This window comes from Nannospalax galili, unplaced genomic scaffold (genome assembly GCF_000622305.1).
Source record: "Nannospalax galili isolate Female #2095 unplaced genomic scaffold, S.galili_v1.0 scaffold891, whole genome shotgun sequence".
NCBI classification, from domain to species: Eukaryota; Metazoa; Chordata; class Mammalia; order Rodentia; family Spalacidae; genus Nannospalax; species Nannospalax galili.
The window spans coordinates 166,032-188,821 of NW_008330576.1; the positions used below are offsets into that span (position 1 = coordinate 166,032).

General features: G+C 41.4%; 1 protein-coding gene across 5 annotated transcripts in view; it reads right to left on the minus strand.

Annotated features, from left to right (window-relative positions):
* Positions 1 to 22,790, minus strand: part of Spg11 (SPG11 vesicle trafficking associated, spatacsin) — a 90,583-nt gene that overhangs the window by 25,131 nt on the left and 42,662 nt on the right. For 4 of the 5 annotated variants that reach the window (XR_003846437.1, XM_008849137.3, XM_029554120.1 and 1 more), the window contains 10 exons: positions 21,258 to 21,364; positions 18,782 to 18,927; positions 17,047 to 17,208; positions 13,898 to 13,964; positions 11,892 to 12,057; positions 5,300 to 5,505; positions 4,745 to 4,853; positions 3,306 to 3,465; positions 1,743 to 2,009; positions 491 to 691 (listed from right to left, as the gene is read on the minus strand). Coding sequence is in view for 4 of the 5 variants with exons in the window: in XM_008849137.3 (XP_008847359.1) it covers positions 491 to 691; positions 1,743 to 2,009; positions 3,306 to 3,465; positions 4,745 to 4,853; positions 5,300 to 5,505; positions 11,892 to 12,057; positions 13,898 to 13,964; positions 17,047 to 17,208; positions 18,782 to 18,927; positions 21,258 to 21,364 (1,591 nt within the window). In the remaining variant the exon portion in view is untranslated. The remainder of the gene's footprint in view (positions 1 to 490; positions 692 to 1,742; positions 2,010 to 3,305; positions 3,466 to 4,744; positions 4,854 to 5,299; positions 5,506 to 11,891; positions 12,058 to 13,897; positions 13,965 to 17,046; positions 17,209 to 18,781; positions 18,928 to 21,257; positions 21,365 to 22,790) is intronic. The other variant, XM_017802309.2, reaches the window with a different exon arrangement.

A 22,790-nucleotide genomic window follows, 5' to 3' on the forward strand; every position in this document is an offset into this window, starting at 1 on the left:
CATCAACCAACATGCTCCATCACTCTTCATGGGAGTTGTTGGGCCAGAACAGGAATTTTGTGTTATAAAGGATGATTTCAACTCTAAGTACAGTCACTTACTAATGTACTTGGAGTCTGGATGGATGAAGTTATATAAGCATCAGTTTATTAGTCTGTAAAATAAGGGTAATACTACTTTGTAATATCCTTACATATTGTTTTTATAAAGAATTGCTGTGAGAACTTACTAAAATAATGTATATAAAGTCCTTTGCTAAATAAATGATAGGGGTTGGGGTGTATCTTAAAGGCCCTGGGTTACACACACACACACACACACACACACACGCACGCACGCACACACGCACAAATGGTATTTGTATTACCATTATCATCTGCTGTTGACTTAAAAAAAAAAAAAACCTTCAGGTATGAAAATAAGAAAAAGCCAATGAGGGGGATGCTGAAGAAACTTCTTTTAAGCCCTGGGAAAAACTGGATGTGAGTACCTTAAAGAAAAGTTGGAACCCTTGGATGAGAGTGCTGCTCTTCTGCTTTGTTAGCAAAGTTCTCCAGATGATGGAAAGGTCCCCAAGGTCCCATGTATGGTCCTCTATTGAGACCTGAATGTGACCCATCGCTTCAGCTGCAATGCTGTCCTCCACAGAAGTGACAATCCAAACACAGAGACAGGGAATAGCACTGGCACCCTGCCATTGGATAAGAAACTTTGAAAACAGAAGAACTGGGCTGGGTTACTACAAATGTACAAATGCTAGGTGGGTGTTTCCTGTTTAGAAGGAGCCCCTTTCTTAATTAGCTAAAATAGCTTGAAAGCTTCCAAATATGACAAGCTCTGATGAATAAGCTAGGGACTATTATAAACTGTCATGGAGAGTGTGACAGGTCAAAAGGCCAAGAGAGAGGGGAACTATGTTCCACTAATCTGCTGATTAAAGGGACTACATCAAAATCCCCCTTTCCCAAACAAGGTACTAAAGAAGCAGTGGGCATCTGTCCATAAAAGCGCTCCTGTGACTGCCAACCAGGAACCAAAGCCCTGACCACCTGTGGTCACTGAAGGTAGAGAAACTGTAACCCTCCTAGACAATCATGCTGCAGAAGTACAAACAGCTTCAGTGACCTTGAAAATGTGCTGAAAAAACAATCATCATCACTCACTTCTGATTACTGGCATTTTATCCTGGCTCTCCTAGCTTTCTCTCTCCCCTCCCCTCATCTCTTTTGAAACTTTTTTTGGTCTTTTTGAGACAGGGTCACCCTGTAGACCCAGCTGGCCTGGAACTTCTATGTAGACCAGGCTGGCCTCGAACTCACAGAGATCCACCTGCCTCTGCCTCCCAAGTACAAGGATTAAAGCTATGCACCACCATGCCCAGCTCTGAAACTTTTTTATGTATATGTGTCTATGTGTGCATGCACACAAGGTTCAGGTGACCATAGAGGCCAGATGAGGACATTGGATCCCCTAGAGCTAGAGCTATAGGTAATTATAAGATACCCCATGTGGGTGCTGGAAACTGAACTCCGGTTTTCTGCAAAAGCAACAATCACTTGTTTGAGACAGTCTCCTTGTAGCCCTGGAACCTTATGCAGACCAGGCTGGCCTTGATCTTACAGAGATCAGCCTGCCTTTGCCTCCCAAGTGCTGGGATTAAAGGCATGTGCCACAACGCCTGGCCTCTCTCTGCATTTTTATAGCTTTCTGGTTCCCTAATTCAAGCTTTTCGTGCCCCTCACCTGGAGACATGAGGCCAGGATGCTGAGGATAGGAGCCTGCTGTTTCACTGCCTCAGCCAGGAGCCAGAGCCAAGAGTCTGACTCCTCTGAGCATCGGTGGAGAATTTCAAAGAAATCAGCCATCTCTTCATTTTTCTGGAGTTCCTGGGGAATCGTGAAGACTTGCTCACTGTCTGTTCTAGAGCTGGATACTGATGGCAAGTTCTCAAAAGCTAGCTTTAAGTGGCTTTGAAGGACTGGACTGAAGTACTGAAGAAGAGATTTCACCTAGAAAGCAGATGGTCTCATAGCAATGGTGACAGCACGCACAAATCCCACGCAAGCTCAAACCAGAAAAAATCCCAGCATAGACACAGGGAAGTGGGTAAGAAACCCCAACCCTACCTAAGGAAAATTTGGCAACCCATGGCTCCTGGGAGGGGCAGAGAGTCTATTTCAAAGGTGTGAGTATGGGTAGGTTAACCAGGCTCCCATGGATGGACACAAATTTGAGGACACGCTGGGCATGGTGGTCCATGCCTTTACTCTCAGCACTTGGGAGGCTGAGGCAGGCAGATCTCTCTGAGTTCCAGGCCAGCTGGGACTACAGACAGATCCTGTCTCAAAAAGACCAAAAAGAAAATTGTAAAAATTCAATTAAAAATATACGTTGGAATAAGTCAGGAATGCCTAGAATGTAGAGCATAGCCAGGCTGGAGACCTCCTAGTGAGAATGGCAGGAAACTGGCCTGCTCTTTTAGATACACTGTCTCTTACCCAACAACCCCCAAGCAAAACTGTTAGGCCTCTAATCCTTTAATCCTAACCAGGTCTCTTGTAGATCATGTGACTGGAGGACAGGACAAAGGCCACGGACGTAGCCTTAGAAGCCCCTTCCCTCCCCGCCTGCCAGAAAACCAACCCCACCTCTTTGCCCATGAAACTTTCCTATATAAACCTCTGCTTCTGCCATAATAAACAAGTTGTCCACTGACACAGCCTCCCAGGTGTTTTCTTCCCACAGTACTGGCCGCTGCCCGAGGCCCCTCTCGCCCCATCAGTCTCTCTCCTCGCCCTGACCTTCTGAGATGGGGACGGGCACGCAATGGTCTCCTGTTGGCAGCAGAGTTTGGACCGGGGGAGGCCGACAAATATATTTTAAAGCAGATGGCTAAATATACTCAACTCTCCTTTTTAGTTCGACTAAGTATATTACAAAAAAGCACAGGAAAAATTATTCCTTCTCAGCTGGAACTGTGTCAGAAGCAACCATATAACTTTCCAAAGTTATCTGACCTTTTTGTTTATAACATGCTGGTCTAGGTCTTGCGATCCTGCCTCCTCAGCCTCCCCAGTACTGAGATTACAGGCCTAAGCCACCTCATTTGGTTGTCACTTTTGAGTGCGTTTTTGTATTCAACCTGGGATCACAGAAACATTTCTGCACTTTAGTATTCACAATGAACCCACTGCCTGATGCCAGACTAATGAACTCAGCAAAAGTCACTGTCCAACCAGACAGAAGCCTGCTACAGTGCCAAGAGCGTGGTTCTGAGAAGTGTGCCACTTTCCACCATGGCTTACCTCCTCTGGGTGGTAGCTATGGAGCTGGCTGTGAGTTATGAACTGTAGCCAATCATTTGCTCTGGCACATTCTCGAAGGTAAGACATGCTCAGTTTCATACTGTGGAGTGTGCAGAACTGTACCACTAACGTCCACTGGCTGCCAGATTCATTGGATAACCTATAATTAGAGTTAAGGATAGGGTAGGAGAGAAAAAGATCTTATTAAAATATAGCTCTAGTTTGAAATGGAAGTTAGTAAAAATTAAATAAATTAACCACACTGTATTCTCTTTAAAAAAAAAAAAACAAACAACAAATAAGAGGCTGCAGAGATGGCTCAGCGGTTAAAAGCAGTGGCTGCTTTTGCAGAGGACCCAGGTTCAATTCCCAGCACCCATCTCTCCAGTACCCTATTATTAGTCTTTTTAAACAGGGTCACATTATGTAGCCTTGGCTGGCCTGGAACTCAATATGTAGACCAGGCCTGGGATTAAAGGTGTGTGCTATCACACACCTTTATTTTATGTGTATGAGTGTTTTGCCTGCCTGTAAGAGTGTCAGTGTTTTGTGATGCCTGCAGAGTCCAGAAGAGGGCATTGAATCCCCTGGAACTGGAGTTACAGATGGCTGATAGCTGCCATGTCGGGTACCAGGAACCAAGCCCAGATCCTCTGTAAGAGCAGCCAGTACTGCTGAGTGCTAAGCCAGCTCTCCAGTCCTAATAAAGCTTTTAAACACATAATATGTATTAGATTACCTTTGGAAAAAACCCTCTTGCCTATAATGCAGAACAGATTTCTTGGCACTGGTACAATTCATTCATCCTCCAATTCATCCCACAGTACAGTGTTCTATGGCTACACAGCATCCTTCAGAGATCTGAGAAACAATCCCTTATGCTTAGCTCCCTGTGTATAGCACTACAGAGTTCAGAGTCCTGGCAGGTACCTGCACCTTCTTGCTAGGGGGAGGGCACAGTTCCCACTACAAGCAGGACAAGCACAATGTTATTGCAAATAGAGTGACAGGAGGGAGAGCATGTTCCCACACAGCTCAAGGGCAGAGCCTAAAGGAATGAGCATGAGTATGCTTTGGAGGACTGTCACTTTGGCTTCTATTATCAGCTGACATAAGGATACATACAAGAGGAGGGAAGAAAGTAAGGACGTGACTTAAAACTAGTAACATCATCTGCACTTATTTCAACACATAACATCTGAAAGATTTCTCTGACTCGCAGGGCAAAGGAAGAAACACATTTCCTTTCCATCTCCTGGTGATTCCCTCTGAAGTGCTATGGGTAAGATGCATTGACCATTTACATTGTATCTGCTATATGCTGGGTGAATAAGGGGGATTTTAAAGAAAAGATCAAGGTACTGGGAGAAAGATTAGGCCAAAACAAGTTGGCACCATAAGGTTCACTAGAGAAGAGGCTGGGACTGCAGTGTACAAACCTCTTTATGTCCTGCTGCTGAATGCTGTTCCACGTGCCTTCTTCCAGAAGAACAAGCAATTCTTCCATGGCTGCCTTATCACCATTGGCCAGCCTAGACAACTTTTCAGCTATAAGAAATAGAAACAAACAAAGTAAGAGGGGCACAGTGGCACACAAGTGTAGTCCCAGCTATTAGGGAGGCTGAGGCAGGCAGACGGCTTGAGTTCAGAAGCTTGAGCTCAGCCTGAGCAACATAAAACAAATGAGACCCCATGTTAAAAAACAAAACAAAAAAACCCCTGAAACCCAACAAATCAAAACCAACAAGAAGAGAGTGTATATGTGCATGTGCTCCAGAGAAAAGGCCAGGACCTGGGCATTTCTGTTTGAATAATGGGGTTCAGGGACATTTAAACCCAATTAAAGTAGCCTCTAAAAAGAGGCGACACAGAACACCAACTGTGCAACAAAAGGAAAGCAGCTGTTTCCCTCCCAACTGCTCGTAATACAATACCTTAGGCTTAGCCGCCAGCTCGCCTCAAAACCAAACAGGCCATATAAGAAGGTACTATACCTAGAGAGTCTCGGATAAAGCTGGACTGAGCATCTTCATTTCTACACCTGTACTCGAAAATTGTATTGGCCACTTTCATGTCAACTCTGAGCTTGAGGCTGCCAAGGCCGAGCAATTCTAGGAAGCAGACACAAGCAGCTCCTACTGAAGGAATGTGGAAGGACGAGAGCCCCAGGATGTAGGCTTCCTTGCCTACTTGCTGGATCCTGAAAGAGAAAGATCACATCAGCACATGGGTGGAGTGACAGTTCAGTGGGTAAAGCACTTGCTGCACAAGTGTGAGGACCTGAGTTTAAATCCCCAAAACTCTAAGCCAGATGAAGGGAGGCCACCAAGATGTGTCTGTGGGTAAAGGCACTTGCCGCCAAACTTGACAACCTGCATTTGATCCCCAGGACCCACATGGTTGAGAGAACCGACTCCCACTGGTGTCCTCTGACTTCCATGAGTGCCGAGGCATGTACATACCCAAACACACGAAAATAAACAAAATGTAATAAAAAATTTAAAAATCTGATGCAATAGTACACATCTCCCTTGTGCCCCTACAGTGAGATGGGAAGCAAAGACAGGAGAATCTGTGGAGGCTCATGGGCCAGCTGGTCTGGAGTGCACAGCAGCAAACAAGAGACCCTGCCTCAAGGTAGAAGGTGAAGACCAACACCCAAGATTGTCTCTTGACCTCCACATGTGTACCATGCCATGTGTACCCACCTAGGCATGAGCACACACACATATATGCAACACACAGGATTCTAAAAAATTGTTTCCCACCAGGAAAAGGAAATAGAATTATATAACTGATAAATGGAATGGCCGAAATCTGATCTTTGCTTCCTCTCTCCTCTTTTGGACACATTCATCTGGGTTCCACGTAGCTTTTTAAATTACCTTCTGTCATTACAGTCCCCATATCCTTAGATTTACATTCTTTTAAAAACATTTTACTTATACTACAAAAACTATCAAAGGAGAAATGGGGAAAATGGGGACACTTTAAATGGGGAGGGGAGGAAGGGAGAATAAGACAGGGAGAGAAAGAGGATCCATAAATAGTCTATATTATATCCATAATATAGTCTAGCTAGTATAAAAAAAAGAGGGAATTGTATTAGTCCAAAAACCTGAAAAATTATACATACAATAACCCTACATGAGTCCGTGGGTATAGCTGAAGACTACATAACAAGAAACAGTGCCAGACAGGAGAAACCTTCCTTTGAGTTGCTGGCCAGGGTAGCCCAAGAGACCCCCAAAATTATACAGGCTGTTGCCACAGTTCTTGATTTCCTCCCAGAACTTAAAGATAAAACCTTATTGCTGAAGATAGGACATACTTCGGACACAGGATTTGGAGCAACGGAACTGGGACTGACCTGGAAGTCACCGCCCCTGAAGGCTAGCTCTCATAGCTTTGGAGAGCACTATGCAAATTGCTAAGGGAAAAACGTCAATGGATGGTCCAACCCCAGTTTCAAGGCCTAAAAACCACATCAGTGACCAGCACAGCAAATGACATTGGTGCAATAGTGGCATTTTTATCTTGAGGGTAACCAACAGCTACCAAATTAGACTTAAAGCCCACTCAGTGGGAGGAAACTCACGTGTGGTACTGTAAACCTAGCCAAATGCACATAGCTGGAGAGGTCATAGATCTTAGAGAAAACTCCAAGCCTCTCACATCTCTAGAAAAATGTAATTTCTTACTATGTGAAAAATATAGATCCTTAAATTTATAGACATGTATCCTAGTCACCGCACATCAAAGAAGCTTCTTTTTCAAGAGACAGAGAAATTTAGAGTTCCACAACTCATGACACATAGAGATTGTCTGTGAACTGCCCAAACCTATGTGGCACATCTAGGATGCAACCTCTACACCTAAGGTTTATGAATCATAGAACAAAGGATGAAGAGAACACTAACACATCTTTCACCTCTCATCAATGAAGCTCCCTCATGCAACAGAGGGCCAAGAATGCCAAAGGTCACAAATGGCCAAAATGCAGAGAATAAAAGTCTGCAGAGTGTGGGTCCTTGGACAGGACTCCTATATTAAAATCCACCCACCCAGGGCTCAGGGACCATTGCAGAAGAGGGGACTGAAAGATTGTAAGGGCCAAGGAGGAGGTGCAGGACCATACGGAAATAGTCCTACAGGTGTCTGGGACCCTTCTCATAGGAACCTACAGCAATGGTGTCAGCATGCACAAGACCCATGCAAACTCAAGCAGACAAAAGCCCAGCACAGAACTGTGGAAAAGGACAGCAGGCCCCAATCTTAGTTGAATAATTGTTGGCACCTGATTACTGCTGGGTGAGAAAGAGCTCATCTTCTTAAAGGGAGGGACTCTAGATAGGCTGACTAGATCCCAGAGGATGAACTTTCACTGAGAGACATCTGGGGAAACTGACTTTATATGATAGGCCTTAACACAAATGACAGAATGTATGAACTCCAGTGGGGGGAGGGGAGGTTATGGGAGGGTGCCAAAGGGGAAGGGGGTATAAAGATGATTTTTATGTATGAAATACACAAAAATTCAATAAAATTAAAAAATAATTTTATTTATTATTTTTATAGGGTGTTGGATCACCTGGAACTGGAGTTATGGACAGCTGTTAGCAGACACTTGGGTGCTGGGAACTGAGCCCAGGTCCTCTGCAAGAGCAGCCAGTGCTCTTAACTGCTAAGCCATCTCTCCAGCCCCTAGATTTACATTCTTTGAAAAAAAATTTTTTTTTAATTGGGAACATTTTAATAGACATCAAATGCACTACACATTCATAACTATAATATTGAAATTGTGAAAGTTTAACTATTTTTCTCACGAAAAACTAGCTATTTTCTATCTCCTGAGAGAGGCAGAGACAGACATGTATGAACTAAGTATTGATGTGGGCAGTCTAGACTGAGATAACACAGGCCTAAACAGCTGCTTGCTTTCCATGTCCGCAATAGACTGTGAACTGCTCAGATCTCTTATTTCATACATAATTTATAAGAATGTCAAATTTTTCAAGTATACACTCAAAAATTGCATTGTGATTTTAAAAAATTGTTCTGAGACAGGGTCTCACTATGTAGCCCTGGCTACCCTGGAACTCTTTATGTAGACCAAGCTAGCCTTGATCTCACAGAAATCGACCTGCTTCCACCTCCCAAGTGCTTGGATTAAAGAATTGTGTGCCACCATGCTTGGTTTTAATTTTTAATGTATTTTTAAATTAATTAATTAGTTAATTAGTTAGTCTTTTCGAGACAGGGTCTCCCTGTAGCCCCAGCTGGCCTGTAATTTGCTATAGACCTATAAACTAGGCTGGCCTGGATCTCAGAGAGATCCACTGCCTTTGCTTCCTGAGTGCTGGGATTAAAGGCATGCACCACCATGCCTAGCAATATGTATTTATTTTATGTGTATGAGTGCTTCACCTGCATGAATGAATGTAAGTGCATCCATACTTGTAACGCCTGCAGATGCCAGAAGAGAGTGTCTGATCTCCTGAAACTGGAGCTACAGACAACTGTTAGCTGCCATGCAGATGCTGGAAACTGAACCCAGGTCCTCTGCAAGTTCAGCCAATGCTCTTAAAAGTTGAGCCATTTCATCCTGGTGTGGTGGTACACACCTTTAATCCCAGAGGCACAGGCAGGCAGATCTCTGTGAGCTCAAGGCCAGTCTGGTCTACATAGTAAGTTCCAGGGCAGCTGGGGCTACAGGGAGACCCTGTCTCAAAAAGACCAAAAAAAAGTTGTTCTTCAAGGTTGCAGGATCAGGAAAAGAAACAGTACATCTATTTGTATAAACACAACCATTTAATATAGTCGCACTTTAGGGCAATCCATATAGCATTCAACTGTTCTAGAAAAATGAATAAATGACATGTTCACTTCCACTGCTCCAAATCTACTAGATATCAGCATAAGTTGCACTGTAGATTGCTGGTTCAATTTTAAGAGTTCAAGGTCCTTTTTGCCAGTTTGACCCACTGATGTCCACATAGCAGATAAATTTAGTTCAAAAGAGCAAAGACCACTGAACAAAGTGCCAAGATATGGTATTACAAGGCACTATATGCTTGGAAACAGAAAAACCACACCATCCAATCATCCCAGCAGTGAGTGAATTCCTACCATTCCTTGCAAAGTATCACTTGCAGAGCTAGAAAGCAGCACTGTGGGAGGTCCTGGGACACCTGCCCCAGGACCAAATGAGACACCCACCATCCTCATTAAACTTAATGAACAAACATTCCTAGATATCCAGGGACATGCATAGGACTCCATATACGCAGCCAAACCAGATTTTGCCTGCCAGTAACAATGTAGTTCCAAGGGCACCAGAACACAAACCACACCAGTTCCATTCACTGTACAGTCAATTGCTCATTTTCATGATGTAGCAATGTTACTGGTTTTTTGGTTCCTTTGATTTTTTTCTTTCCCAGATGTGGTCAAAAGTGACACCTAACTCTTCTCAGAAAAGTGGCTCATCTTAAAGGCTGTTTCCATGGAATGGTTGAGGTGTAGCTGGAGTACAAACCTAAGTGGTCTGGCAAATCTGCCTGGTGTATGCATCACTGAGTGGTGGCTGCTTTGGCTACATTATACCTGGAGGCCTTGCTGAAAGAAGTTGGTGTACAGCTTGCTGCAGAGCCTTCCACTTCCTCCATAACCACTGAACTGCTGAGATTGGTTTTCAGTGCTATAATGTGTATGGTAAAGTCCATGTTTAAGCTATCAAAGCTCAACACTGCAAATAATCAAAAGCAGATGCAGCAAACATGGTATCAGCTGTAGCATCCCCCCCCCAGTGACTTATCTATCTATCTATCTATCTATCTATCTATCTATCTATCTATCTATCATCTATCTATCTATCTATCTATCTATCTATCTATCTATCTATCTATCTATCTACCTACCTATCTACTTATTTATCTGGGGGCCATTTGTAATCATGGTGCCAAAATGGAGGTCAGAGGACAACTTGTGGGAGTCGATTCTCTTTCCACTGTTACAAGGTTTGTCTCACCAGAGAAGACCACTCAGATCCAGGAAACTGCTAAAAGTCTTTATGGCCAGGCCAACAACTACACTGGGCAATTGGGTCCCAAGTGCAGCCCCACACCATCTTTAGGGTAAGCTTTTATACAGAAAAACCACATCCAGGGGTAAAAAGTTCCCAAGCTTAGGGGTGGAAACCCCCCCCCAACAATATCTCTTCTGTAAGAGGACAATTTCTATTCTGTAAGAGCAAGCCAAGTAAAAAGTACAGAAGCCATAAACCTGCTGTCAGTAGGAGCAACCAGGTACACGTCAACCTGTTGTCAAACCCACACCTTGGTAAAGCTGGGTCAAACTTTTCCACTACCACATTTGAACTAACTGCCTCTAACTTTAATTACTGGGCCTGCTTATAACATGGCATAGTTATGGTCAGTCCTGAGGCGCCCCACCACACCACCCTGAGGGCCCCAGGAATTGAACTCAGGTTGTCAGACTTGGCAGCAATTACCTTTACCCACCGAGCCATCTTGCTGGCCTACTTTTACATTCTCTTAAAGCAGCTATTCATAGTCCAAATTTCTCTTGCTTCCGAAGACATGAAGGATTCAAACACACTGACAACTTGAGACCTAATCAAGTATAAACACAAACTATGAAGAAAATACCACTTAAAAGGTTGACATCTTAAAGGACATTTTAAAGGACTCATATAGATTTTATATGCGTAGAAAATTTACTAGCAAGATGTACAAGATATTGTCAACCACGTTAACTATTTAGAATGGGAGAGCTGGACTTCTGTCTTTCACTTTCACCTTTCTGTACTTTACTATTTGACCATAAGAATACATTACCTTGTTAATTATAAAACCAAAAAATATGTAATAAGCTACCAGTTATATCAGACAATTCTCCCAATTCTGTATAAAAGTGAATTATAAAAGGAAGATCATTGCCAGGCATGGTGGCACACGCTTTATCTCAGCACTTGGGAGGCAGGGGCAGGCAGATCTCTGTGAGTTTGTGGCCAGCCTGGTCAACATAGTGAGTTCCAGGCCAGCTGGAGCAACAGTGAGACCCAACAAAAAGAATTTTTAAAACTAAAAAAAAGGATGATCATAAATATAAAATTCACTTTTCATTACAGAATTCCTCTGAGAAAGTGCTGACACTTCAGACACTCATATAATTTAAAAATATATCTGTCTTTTGAGATGAATATTTTTACCTCTTCCCCATTAACAAATATCACACACTATAAGTGCCAAAAACTTGAGGCACAAAGAAAAGCACAAGTGAAAACAAGGTGATCACCGTCAAATAAAATCACTATTAAAGACCTGTGCTTCCACTACTTTCATAAATCTATCAACAAGCCAGCCAGGTGTGCTGCACACCTTTAGTCCCAACACTTGTGAAGCAGAGGCAAGGCAGATCTTTGTGAGATGGAGGCCAGCCTGGTCTACACAGTGACACAGGCCAGCTGGGGCTACAGGGAGATGCTGTCTCAAAAAACAAGTATCAATAAGATATATATGTGCTTTTTTTTTTGACAGTAGAAATTACGCTCTAAATACTTACAGCTGCTTGGGAGTCTTACTCTTGATTAATTCTTGGACCAGAAAAGTAGCAAAAGCAAATGATGGGCGTCCATGATGTAAGTAATACGCAAAATTCAGACGTTCCATTACAGCATATTTATTCACCAAGTCAGGGCTGGAGAAATGTGGAAGATGACTGGATGCGTCTGCGGGGAGGCAAAGCAGAATTAATCCTCTGCACCTCAGAACTGCATGTGCTTAGCTCCTCAGTGGAAAAAGTGGTGGCTAGCAGCATGTTGCTTTGCTGTATACTTTGTGACACTCTGAATCTTGCAAAACAGTTTTTGTTTAATTTCAGCATACAAAGGCAGTCCTCATCTTATACAAAGATGTATACTTCAGAAGCTGCTTAAAAACTCTGCACCTACTTGTAATTTTATTTGTTTTCTTTTTTTCCTTTTTTTTTTTTTTTTTTTTTTTATTTTATTTTTTTTTGTTTTTTCCTTTTTTTTTTTTTTTTTTTGGTCTTTTTGAGACAGGGTCTCCCTGTAGCCCCTGCTGTCCTGGAACTCACTATGTAGACCAGGCCGGCCTTGAACTTACAGAGATCCACCTGCCTCTGCCTCCTGAGTGCTGGGATTAAAAGCTTGCGCCACCACGCCTGGCGGTGATGATCTTTTAGCTTCACAATGGCAATGTTTTAGTTACAAAATCTCTGCTAGCAAAATTAGAATGGGTATTTTCATTTCATAATTCAATAAATGCTACTTTTTAAACATTCAACATGTATTTATTGAACATCTACTGAAGGTTTAACACAGTACTGGACTCTGAGAACTAGGTAAACTCAATATATCAAAATTTGAATTTATAAAAGAGAAACATTAGAATTTGGTTGTTGTTGTTTTTAGTTTTTTTGAGACAGGGTCTCCCTGTAGCCTCAGCTGGCTTAGAATTCCCTATGCAGGCCAGACTGGCTTTGATTTCATAGAGATCCATGTGCATCTGCCTCCTGAATTAAAGGTATGTGCCATCAATCCAGTAGAAAATACATTTTACCATATACCAAGCAGTAGAGCACTTGATCAAAAATTCACTTTTAGGCAGTCTGTACATTTGTCATGCATCTGGCTATATGCCAAATATTTTTAGGTACTTCTACTGAACACAGACAGTTTTAATTTTAATGTAAGAGTAACAGAGGCAGTGGCATCACAGGTAACATGATATTAAAGGCTAACCCTAAATATAAAGGTAAGGAAGAAACAGAAAAGCTGAGTGTTTAAAATTTCACAAAAATTCTCAGGGTCTCAAGAGGGCAATGTGTGTATACCTGGCATGTAGTATGTGAGTGAGAGAGCTTGTCTCAGAGCTGGGGTGGAGCTCAGTTGGTAGAGTGCGCGTCTAGCATGCTTGAAGCCCTGGGCACCATCCCCAACACCACAAAACCAGGTGTGGAGGAAATCTCTGTAACTGCAGCATTAGGGAGGCAGAGGCAGGAGGTGTTCAGGGTCAATTTGAACTACAAAGCAGGTTTGAGGCTAGCCTGGGCTACATGAGACCCTGTCTCAAAAACAAAACAAATAAACCAAAAGAACTAAAAAACTCTGTATTCTTTGATTCTTATAGTAATGTATGAGGTGGGTATGTTATTAGCTTTATTTTGTAGGAAATTGAAGGTTAAATCACATGCTCAAGGTCAAACAGTTATTACAAGACAGAGCTAGAATTTATTTACTGACAATACCAATGCATATAACTTTTATGATACTATATCGCAAACAGGGATTTTTGGAAAGAAGAAATATAAACAGATGGGTATATTTTCCATTTCCTAGCAAGCGCAGCACTAACCTAACACACTGACTTTTAAACTTAGAATATTTTCAATTAGTCTCCTGGAAAGTTCTTTCATTGGAATGTGCTTTTATTTTTTTTTTTAAACTAGAAAGCACTGAAAAAAATGGATTAACTTTATATATGAAAACATCTACCCTCAATACAACCAAAATGCTTACTAAGCAAGTAGAATCCATATTAACTTACCTCCTATTGCTAGTGTGTTGGCAGACTGCCAGCCAAACAATCTGCTGGGATCAAAGGGTGACAAGGACTGAAAAAGAGGAAAAGTCAATCAGACTCAAAAGCTCATTGATCCTAATACACTGAAACAAATTACATAAAGGGCTACTGAGGCAATTTGTTTATTTTCCCCAGGGCAATGTAAAAGGTTACCCCAGGGTAGGGTATGACTGTAGTAGAATACATACTCAGCATATGCAAGGCCCTAACTAATCTCTGGTGTCCAAATAAAATTAAATTTTACTTCTCTAAACAAATTCTTTAAACACAAACAAAAGCCAGAAATGACTATAAGGCTTCTATTTTAAAATTTTATTTATTATGTGTGTATGTATGAGTGAGCACATGCACACGCATATGTACGGAGGTCAGATGACAACCTGCAGGAATTGGTTCTCTCTTCTACCATGTAAGTCCTGGGAACTGACTGAATTCAGTTGTAGGCTTATCGGCAACTACTTTTACACATTGAGCTATCTTGCCAGCCCAGCTATTAAAACAAATTTTATTTTAATAAAAAAATGAAAGCTATGGCCAGGTGTGGTGGCACATACTCCCCAGCAGAGGAAGGAGAGGCAGGCAGATCTCTATGAGATCAAAGTCAGCCTGGTCTCCATATTGACTTCCAGGCCACCTGGGGCTATGGGAGACTCTGTCTCAAAACATAAAAACAAATGACAATAATACTCCTTTTAAAGACTCCTCACTTCAAAATTCATCCACAAAGTCTATTCATTCTGCAGAAACAGCACTGATTATAATGTAAGATGGCCTTTAGAAATGCTTTAGGAATTGGGGCTGGGGAGATGGCTCAGTGGTTAAGAGCACTGACTGCTCTTGCAGAGGACCTGGGTTTGATTCCCAGCACGCACAAGGTGGTTAACAACCATCTATAGGGGATCTGACCCCTTCTGACCTCCTTGGGTATTGCATGACATGGGTGCACTTACACACATGCAGGCAATACACTCATACACATAAAATAAAAATAATAAATATTTTATTAGCACCGGGCACGGTGGTGCATGCTTAAATCCCAGTACTCAGGAGGCAGAGGCAGGTGGATCTCTGTGGTTCAAGGCCAGCCTGGTCTATATAGCGAGTTCTAGACCAGCTGGGACTACAGGGAGACCCTGTCTCAAAAAGACCAAAAAAAGAATTTTTTTTTTATTAGCATGACATTAACTAACTGAGCTATACAGCTGGCTATAAATAAAAAAAAAAATATATATATATATAAAAAGATGTGCTTTAGGAATCAAGAAGGCTAAAAGGCTAGAAACTGTTACCACATAAACATGGCAGATAACTTATGGGTTGAGAGGGAAAGAACAAGATGAACACAACAATGGGTGAAGGCCTGTGATGACCAACTAGACAAAGGAAAATGGAGGCTAAGGTGAAGTCAGTCAGAAAAGGGTGGCAGAAGGGAAGAGTGGCATTTGGGTTTTGTCAGTCCAAAGACTTGGCAAAGTCTATGAAGAGTGATACAGGAAATAATGTAATAGAGGGAAAAGCAGAACTACGGAATCAGGATTCAATGCCTAAGGAAAAGTGGAGCTTTAAAAGGATTTGTAGTCTACTAGGAAGGAATAATTTTATGATAAAAACAGTAAAAAATTGTATCAGAGATTGCGGAAATAGATCAGTAAGTACTTGCTGTGTAAGCATGAGGACCTGAGTTCTATCTCTAGAACTGACATAAAAAAGCAGGGCACACTGGCATGCACTTGTAATCCCAGCGCTGGGGAGGTAAAGACAGGCAGGATCTCTGGGGCTTGCTGGCCAGCTAACTCTAGTTGGTAAGTTCCAGACCAAATGAGAGACCCGGACTCAAAAACAAGGTGGATGGTTCCTGAGGAATAATGCCCAAGGTTGATCCCTCCCTCCATATACACAGACACACATGCATACTTGTACACACATGGTTATGCATGTGAATACATACCCATACATTTATACACAAATATATACACACACAAATCCACAAAGAGCTAACTGTAGGGCCAGCTCTTGGGAGGCTGAGACAAAAGGATCACTTGGGCCCAGGAGGTAGAAACCAACCTGGGAAATATAGCAAGATGCTGGCTCAAAAAATATATACATCAGTAGCCAGCTGCACACCTATAATCTCAACACTTAGGCAGTAGAGGCCAGAAGATCAGAAGTTCAAGACCATCCTAGGCTACAGAGTGAGTTTGAGGCTATCATGAGCTACATAGGATCTTATTTCAAAAAACAAAGAAACAAAATCACATTAAGTCAAGACGGAAACAACAAAAAAACAACCTGAGGCGACTTATGTTTGAAGCTGATTCAAAGAGCTTTAGAAGCATAATGGTGGTGTATACCTGTGACCCAAGCACTGGAGACACTGAGGCAGGCAGAGTACTACCTTGAACCCAATCTGGAGAATAGAGAGACCCTTACTCAACAACTAAAATAAACAAAAAAGCAAGCCAGTTTGGAATTCAAACTTGTAGTTTATACCAGTACTATAGAGAGTGCTGGTCTTCAAAGCCTAAGACCCTGCACCAGAAGGTAAACCTAGCATAACACCGCCTTCAGGAATCTCCTCACAGAAGAGGCCGACCAATCTAAAGAGTGCAAGTGCTGACATGACAGACTTACACTCTGGCAAAGGATCCTGATTTCATGGCATTCCAGAAATAGGCAATTCTCAGACTAGTACATCTGTGGACCACACTTTTGAACAGGATTAGTAAAGAATTGTTCACAATAGAGTATGAGAGGTTTCATACCTTTATAGAATTATAAAACTTGTGTTGGACTAGAGATACTATAAAAATATGTGCAATGAGAGGGGAAAAAGGAAAGACTTTTGAACTGAGAAATGGCCAAATTATGTCCCCAACTGAGAACCCAAAAGGCTTCGGGGAGTCTGTGAATCCCCTTTAAACGGAAGCAAAATGACTGGCTTATATTTCATTTTTCTGGGTATTGGTCCACAATTCCATTCTTCTTTGCCACCTGTAAGCAATCCCTTATTTAAGTGGCTGAATGCCTGCCACCTAAAGGAGGTAGAGGGTCTTCTGTTTTCCTGGCAGAACTCTGACTCCTATACATAAAAACCAGTTCCCTAAATATAGCACCTGAATGAGGTGGTAGAGTGTAACATCGGATGGCAGAATGCTAGGAGCAGTGTACTGTGGGAAGAGAGCAGTTTTTAGCTTTGGGTAAGGAGTTAAGGCCATCTTCAACAGTTGGGAATCCACTTTTTTCAAGCAGCTCTCATTTTCTTTATTCTGAATAACCTGTGAAGATAAATTACATATGCAATGTTTAATAGTCAATATTTTAGGTTTAAAAACTAGTTAAGGGCAGGGAGCGGTGGTGCACGCCTTTAATCCCAGCACTTGGGAAGCAGAGGCAGGCAGATCTCTGTGAGTTCAAGGCCAGCCTGGTCTACATAGTGAGTTCCAGGACAGCAGGGGCTACAGGGAAACCCTGTCTCAAAAAAGACTAAACAAAAACAAAAACAAAAACAAAAAACCTAGGTACTAGAAAATAAGACTCCTAATGAAAATAGCATTGGTAGAAGTGGTCATCTGATTTTAAGACTGACTGTGTGACTTTGGACTTAATAGTAGGCTTAGTTTCCTGAAAAATAAGGATGAGTTAGATTAGTTGTTTTTAAACTGTATGTTGTTTGAAAAAAAAATGGCATGATTACTATGCTTATAATACTTAAACATTATTAATACTTTTTAAAAGATGATGGTAGCACACCTATAATCCCAGCACTTGGGAGGCTGAGATAGGAAAGGTCATTAATTCAAGGCCAGCCTGGGCTACATAGGGAGTTACAGGCCAGCCTGGGCTATAAAGTACAGGCATACCCTGACTCAAAAAAATAAATAAATCAGTGTTATCAGAGTGGATAATTCCTGGTTTCCACCTTCTCAGCTGTGAAATTATTCTATAACTGTCTCTAACAGATGATTAAAAACATAAGAAAGAGTAACTTAGTCATAGAAGTACAATGCAACAACCTAAGTGACATAATTACCATCAGTAAGAAACTACTAAGATGTGGGCTGGAGAGATGGCTCAGCAGGTAAAAGCACTGGCTGCTCTTACAGAAGACCCGGGTTCAGTTCCCAGCACCCACATGGCAGCTAACAACCATCTGTAACTCCAATTCCAGGGGTTATGACACCCTCTTCTAACCTCTGTGGGCACTGCATGACACAGGTACACTTAAATACATGTAAACAATACACTCATATACATAAAATAAAAATAAAGGCCGGGGGTGGTGGTGCACACCTTTAGTCCCAGCATTCAGGAGGCAGAGGTAGATGGATCTCTGTGAGTTCAAGGCCAGCCTGGTCTACATAGTGAGTTCCAGGACAGCTGAGGCTACAAGGAGACCCTGTCTCAAAAAAACTTTAAAAATTTTAAAAAAGAAACCAAGATGAGACATTTGACAGAATTCTTACCCCTGACCAAGCACATGAGGTTCCTCAAAGGAGTTTACGTGGGAAGCTGAAAACTATGCTTTTAAAAAACTTTTCTAAAAGAAGCAAAGAAGTATTCCCAAGCCACAAATCTAAAATACACATACTCCCAGAAGTAGTCAGAGCCCAGTTCCATCCTGGAATTGTAGAAAACGTACTAAAGGGTTAAAGAACCTCTGTTCATGCATTAGTTATCTTTTGGCTTAGAATACAGGATTTAAAAATTCATTTCATGTTCGTTAGTCTGATGAAATACTTGAAAATGGTTGTACTTTAGTATCAACTGAAACTTAGACAATCCAGATTACTTGTGCTGAATTTAAAATCAATCCTAGTTTGCTACAGTATGTACAACTGCTGTCCATACCTGGCTGATGCCCCCAGGAGCATACACTGTAGTAGCAAGGGCCAGGAGGGTATGGCCTTCCAAGAGCATGCTGCTTACACTGGCCTGATTGGTGGGAATCAAAATCTGAGCATTTGCAAGACTAGCTTGGAAGATCAGTTTGGGATCTGGAAAATAAAAGAATATGTTGTTGTTGTTGTTCTCCTTAAAAGGGATAAATAACAAAATTAAGAGACACATAATTCTGAGAAAAAAAAAAGTAACTTTTAACTCTATCCACAGTAAGAGGGATCTCCAAAGTTTAAAAGCAACAAAAGGGATATGGTGGAGAAAGGAAAACCTCAAAGATCTCAAACCAAGAAAACTAAAAGGTAATAACCAGTCAGCAAGAAAAATTAAACAAATGACAATTTTAAGAAGTAATGCCCTATGGACAAAAGAAATAACCAGCTTACAAAGAAAGAAATATAAACGCTTAGCCCATATACACACACAGCTCAGTAGCAATAAGGAAACTTAATTAGATGCCACGTCATCTATATCAGAGTAATTTAAAATCATCATTAGCCGGGTGTGGTGGCACACACCTTTAATCCCAGCACTCGGGAGGCAGAAGCAGGTAGATCTCTGTGGCCAGCCTGGTCTACAGGGAGACCCTGTCTCAAAAAGATCAAAAATAAAAAAATAAAAATCATCATCAAGTGTTGGAGTTGGTCAGGATGACTAGAACCCAGGACAATGGTAAAACCCCACTGAACAGCGGTGGGCCTGACAGTAAGACCCTGAAAATCAACAGCCTTTCATTCAGTAATTTTTGCATCCAGAAACCTTTCTGTACAAAAGAATTAAGCTGAAACATGGGTAAACATCTTATGTTAAAATATATTTAAGACTATTATTCTTCATAGGAAAAAAAAAAGAAAAACAAGCTTATTGTCAAAAAATGAGAACAGTAAATTGAGTGAGGGCCTATCCACTGAATGAAATATTATGCTAACATTTAAGACGATCATTGTCTCTAAGGATACAGGGAAATTCTTATTATCCAAAAAAGTAGTACACAAAAACACAGACGCTCTGTGTCCTGCTCTCAGCACTAACAGTTGTATATCACAAAGCAGGGGCTCAACAGGGAGTTGTTGGACGAATAGAGTGCAGGGCCGGGTGTGGTGGTACACAACTGTAATCTCAGCACTTGGGAGCCAGAGGCAGGCGGATCTCTGTGAGTTCAAGGCCAGCCTGGTCTACACAGTGAGTTCCAGGCCAGCTGGGGATACAGGGAGACCCTGTCTCAAAAAGACCAAAAAAAAAAAAAAAAAAAAAAAAAAAAAAAAAAAAAACTGCAATAGACTGGGCATGAAAAATGAAAAGAAAGTACAAGGAAAATAACTGGAATGAAACATTGTAAAGTATTATCAGTCGTTAACTATGAGTGCTTATCTTCCTATCTGCCTGGGCTGTCTACCTATGGAGGTATCATCTTGTTGATCAAAAAAACAGAAAGACAATGAACACGTGTTACTTTGTAACGAGCACCAAAAGTGAGCAACAAAAATCAGACACCTTCTTCTCATCTCTGTGAGCATTTTACAACATGGGTACACCTACCTATATGCAGGCAATACACTTATGCACACACACAAAAATAGTAATAAATATTTAAAAGAAAAGAAAATGCTTAAGGGTAACAGGCTTTTCTGTCTGATGTAACTGAACAGACTATTTCAGCAGCTCCCTCACTGAGGACCCAAAAATTCCACATGTACACCAGTTTCTTTTCTTTCCATTTAGAGCTCCTGACTGAAGGATTTGTGGGTGTAGTTTAATGACAGATCATGTTCTTAGCATTTGAGAGACCCTAGGCTAAACATCCAGTATTACAAAACAAATCAGTAAACAAATAGAAGATTTAGAGCATGCACATAGAAGACAGATGGCTTCCTTGTAAAGAAAGGCTGTTAATCTACCCCAGAGCAGGAACACAGCCTGTGAAGGACCAATAGAATCACTGAAGCAGGGGCATCTACCACAAGGCACAAGCAGGGAGAAGAATGAACTGTACAAGTTCTTACTTCCAACTCTGACTTTCCTTGGCAGGCAAGAGGCTAACATTTTCTATTTTCTATTTCATAAGTATGAGCCTGATTATACTCAGAAATTTGACTATAGGCAAATATTTATTTAAAGAGTCGACAAGTTAAGGGCTACAGAGCTGGCTCAGGGGTTAATACTGACTGCAGAGGACCTTACAGAGGACCCGGGTTCAATTCCCAGCACCCACATGGCGACTACCAACCATCCCCAACTCCAGTTCTAAGGGATCTAATGCCTTCAGACCTCTGTAGGCATTGCACAATATGGGTGCACTTATACACATGCAGGCAATATACTCATACACATAAATTATAAAAAAAAAAGAGTTGACGAGTTAAATACCACTCAGTAGAATCACTGCTTATCTAAAGAGCAGTTTTTATTTAATATAGTATATCCATACCTGTTAAGTTACTGGAAACTTGTCGACATTGAACTAAAAATTCAAACCAAGGGTGAGCTTCATATAATTCTTTCTTTTCCAAAAAGGGAGAATTTTCAGGACAAAGTCTATATTAAAAAAAAAAAACAAAAAAAACCTCTCTGATTAATATACAGGCTATGACAGTTATAACCATGTTTGCTCAGGTGATAAATAGAATTACAAAATATAATATTAGCATAGGAGTCTAAGACAGGAAGATTATGAGTCCCAGACCAGCCTGGACTACAGAGCAGGACCTTGTCTCAAAGAAATTAAAAAACAGCTGGAGCTGTGGAAGAGCACTCGCTTAGCATGCAGAAGGCCTTCGGGTGGATCCCAGCAATACCAAAAAAGAAAGAAAGCAAACTCTGTTGCCAGGCTGTGGCTGACACCTATAATCCCAGTACTCAGGAGGCTTATAGTGGGAGAAATGCTCTAAATTCAAGGATAGCCTGGATTATAGAGTGAGACAAACAAAAGCTCCCCAAACAACAACAGAAAGAAGCAACTGAGCCAGCATGATGGCTCAGTGGTAAAGGCACTTGCTACACAAGCCCAGTAATCTGAGTTGGATCCCCCAGAACCCACATAAAAGTGGAAGAAGAAACTCCACAAAGTTGTCCTCTGATCTCCACACACACCTGTGGCACATACACTCCCCACCCTAATCATGTATGCATGTGCACACATATAAAGACACACATAACAATAATAAATAACATTTTTTGTTTTTTTCTTTTATTGAGGTGGGGGTCTCATTATGTAGCCCTGGCTATCCTGAAACTCTATATGTAGACCAGCCTGGCCTCAAATTCACAGATACCTGCCTGCCTTTGTCTTCTGAATCCTTGGATTAAAGGCATATGCTACCACACCTGGCATAAATACAATTTTAATAAAGGATTGGAGCTGGGGAGATGGCTCAATGGTTAAAGCACTTGCCATGTAAGCTTGAAAACGAGTTCAGATCCCCAGAACCCACATAAATACAGCCTGGCTGGCAAGACTAGCCATATCAGCAAGCTCTGAGTTTGATTAAGAGACCTCGCCTCAATAAAAAAGGTAGAAGAGTGACTGAGGATGATTCCTGTTATGAAACTCGGACTTCTACACGCACTTTTGCACATGTGCACATAAACTCTAATACATGCAAAAATGCATACTACATACATGCACATGTGAAAATGGAAAAAAAAGGATTTTGGAATTACAAAGTAAATTAATTCAAAACTCTCCCACCCTTATATTTTATTTGATATATTTCTATGTATTTTTTTAGATAATCTCAGGTGTGTACCACAATACCTGGCTTATATTTTATATAATTTTTATGATCTGAAAGGAGGGAAAATTTTAGAGAGAGATTTAGAGACATCAAGTGTTTGCTATCATGATGCAATTTTACCAACGCTGTGAAAGATTAAAGAGATATCTTGTACTTCAAGCCGCTTTATATTTTACTACTACTTTTTTTGTTGTTGTTGTTTTCTTTTTTTTTTTTTTTTTTTTTTT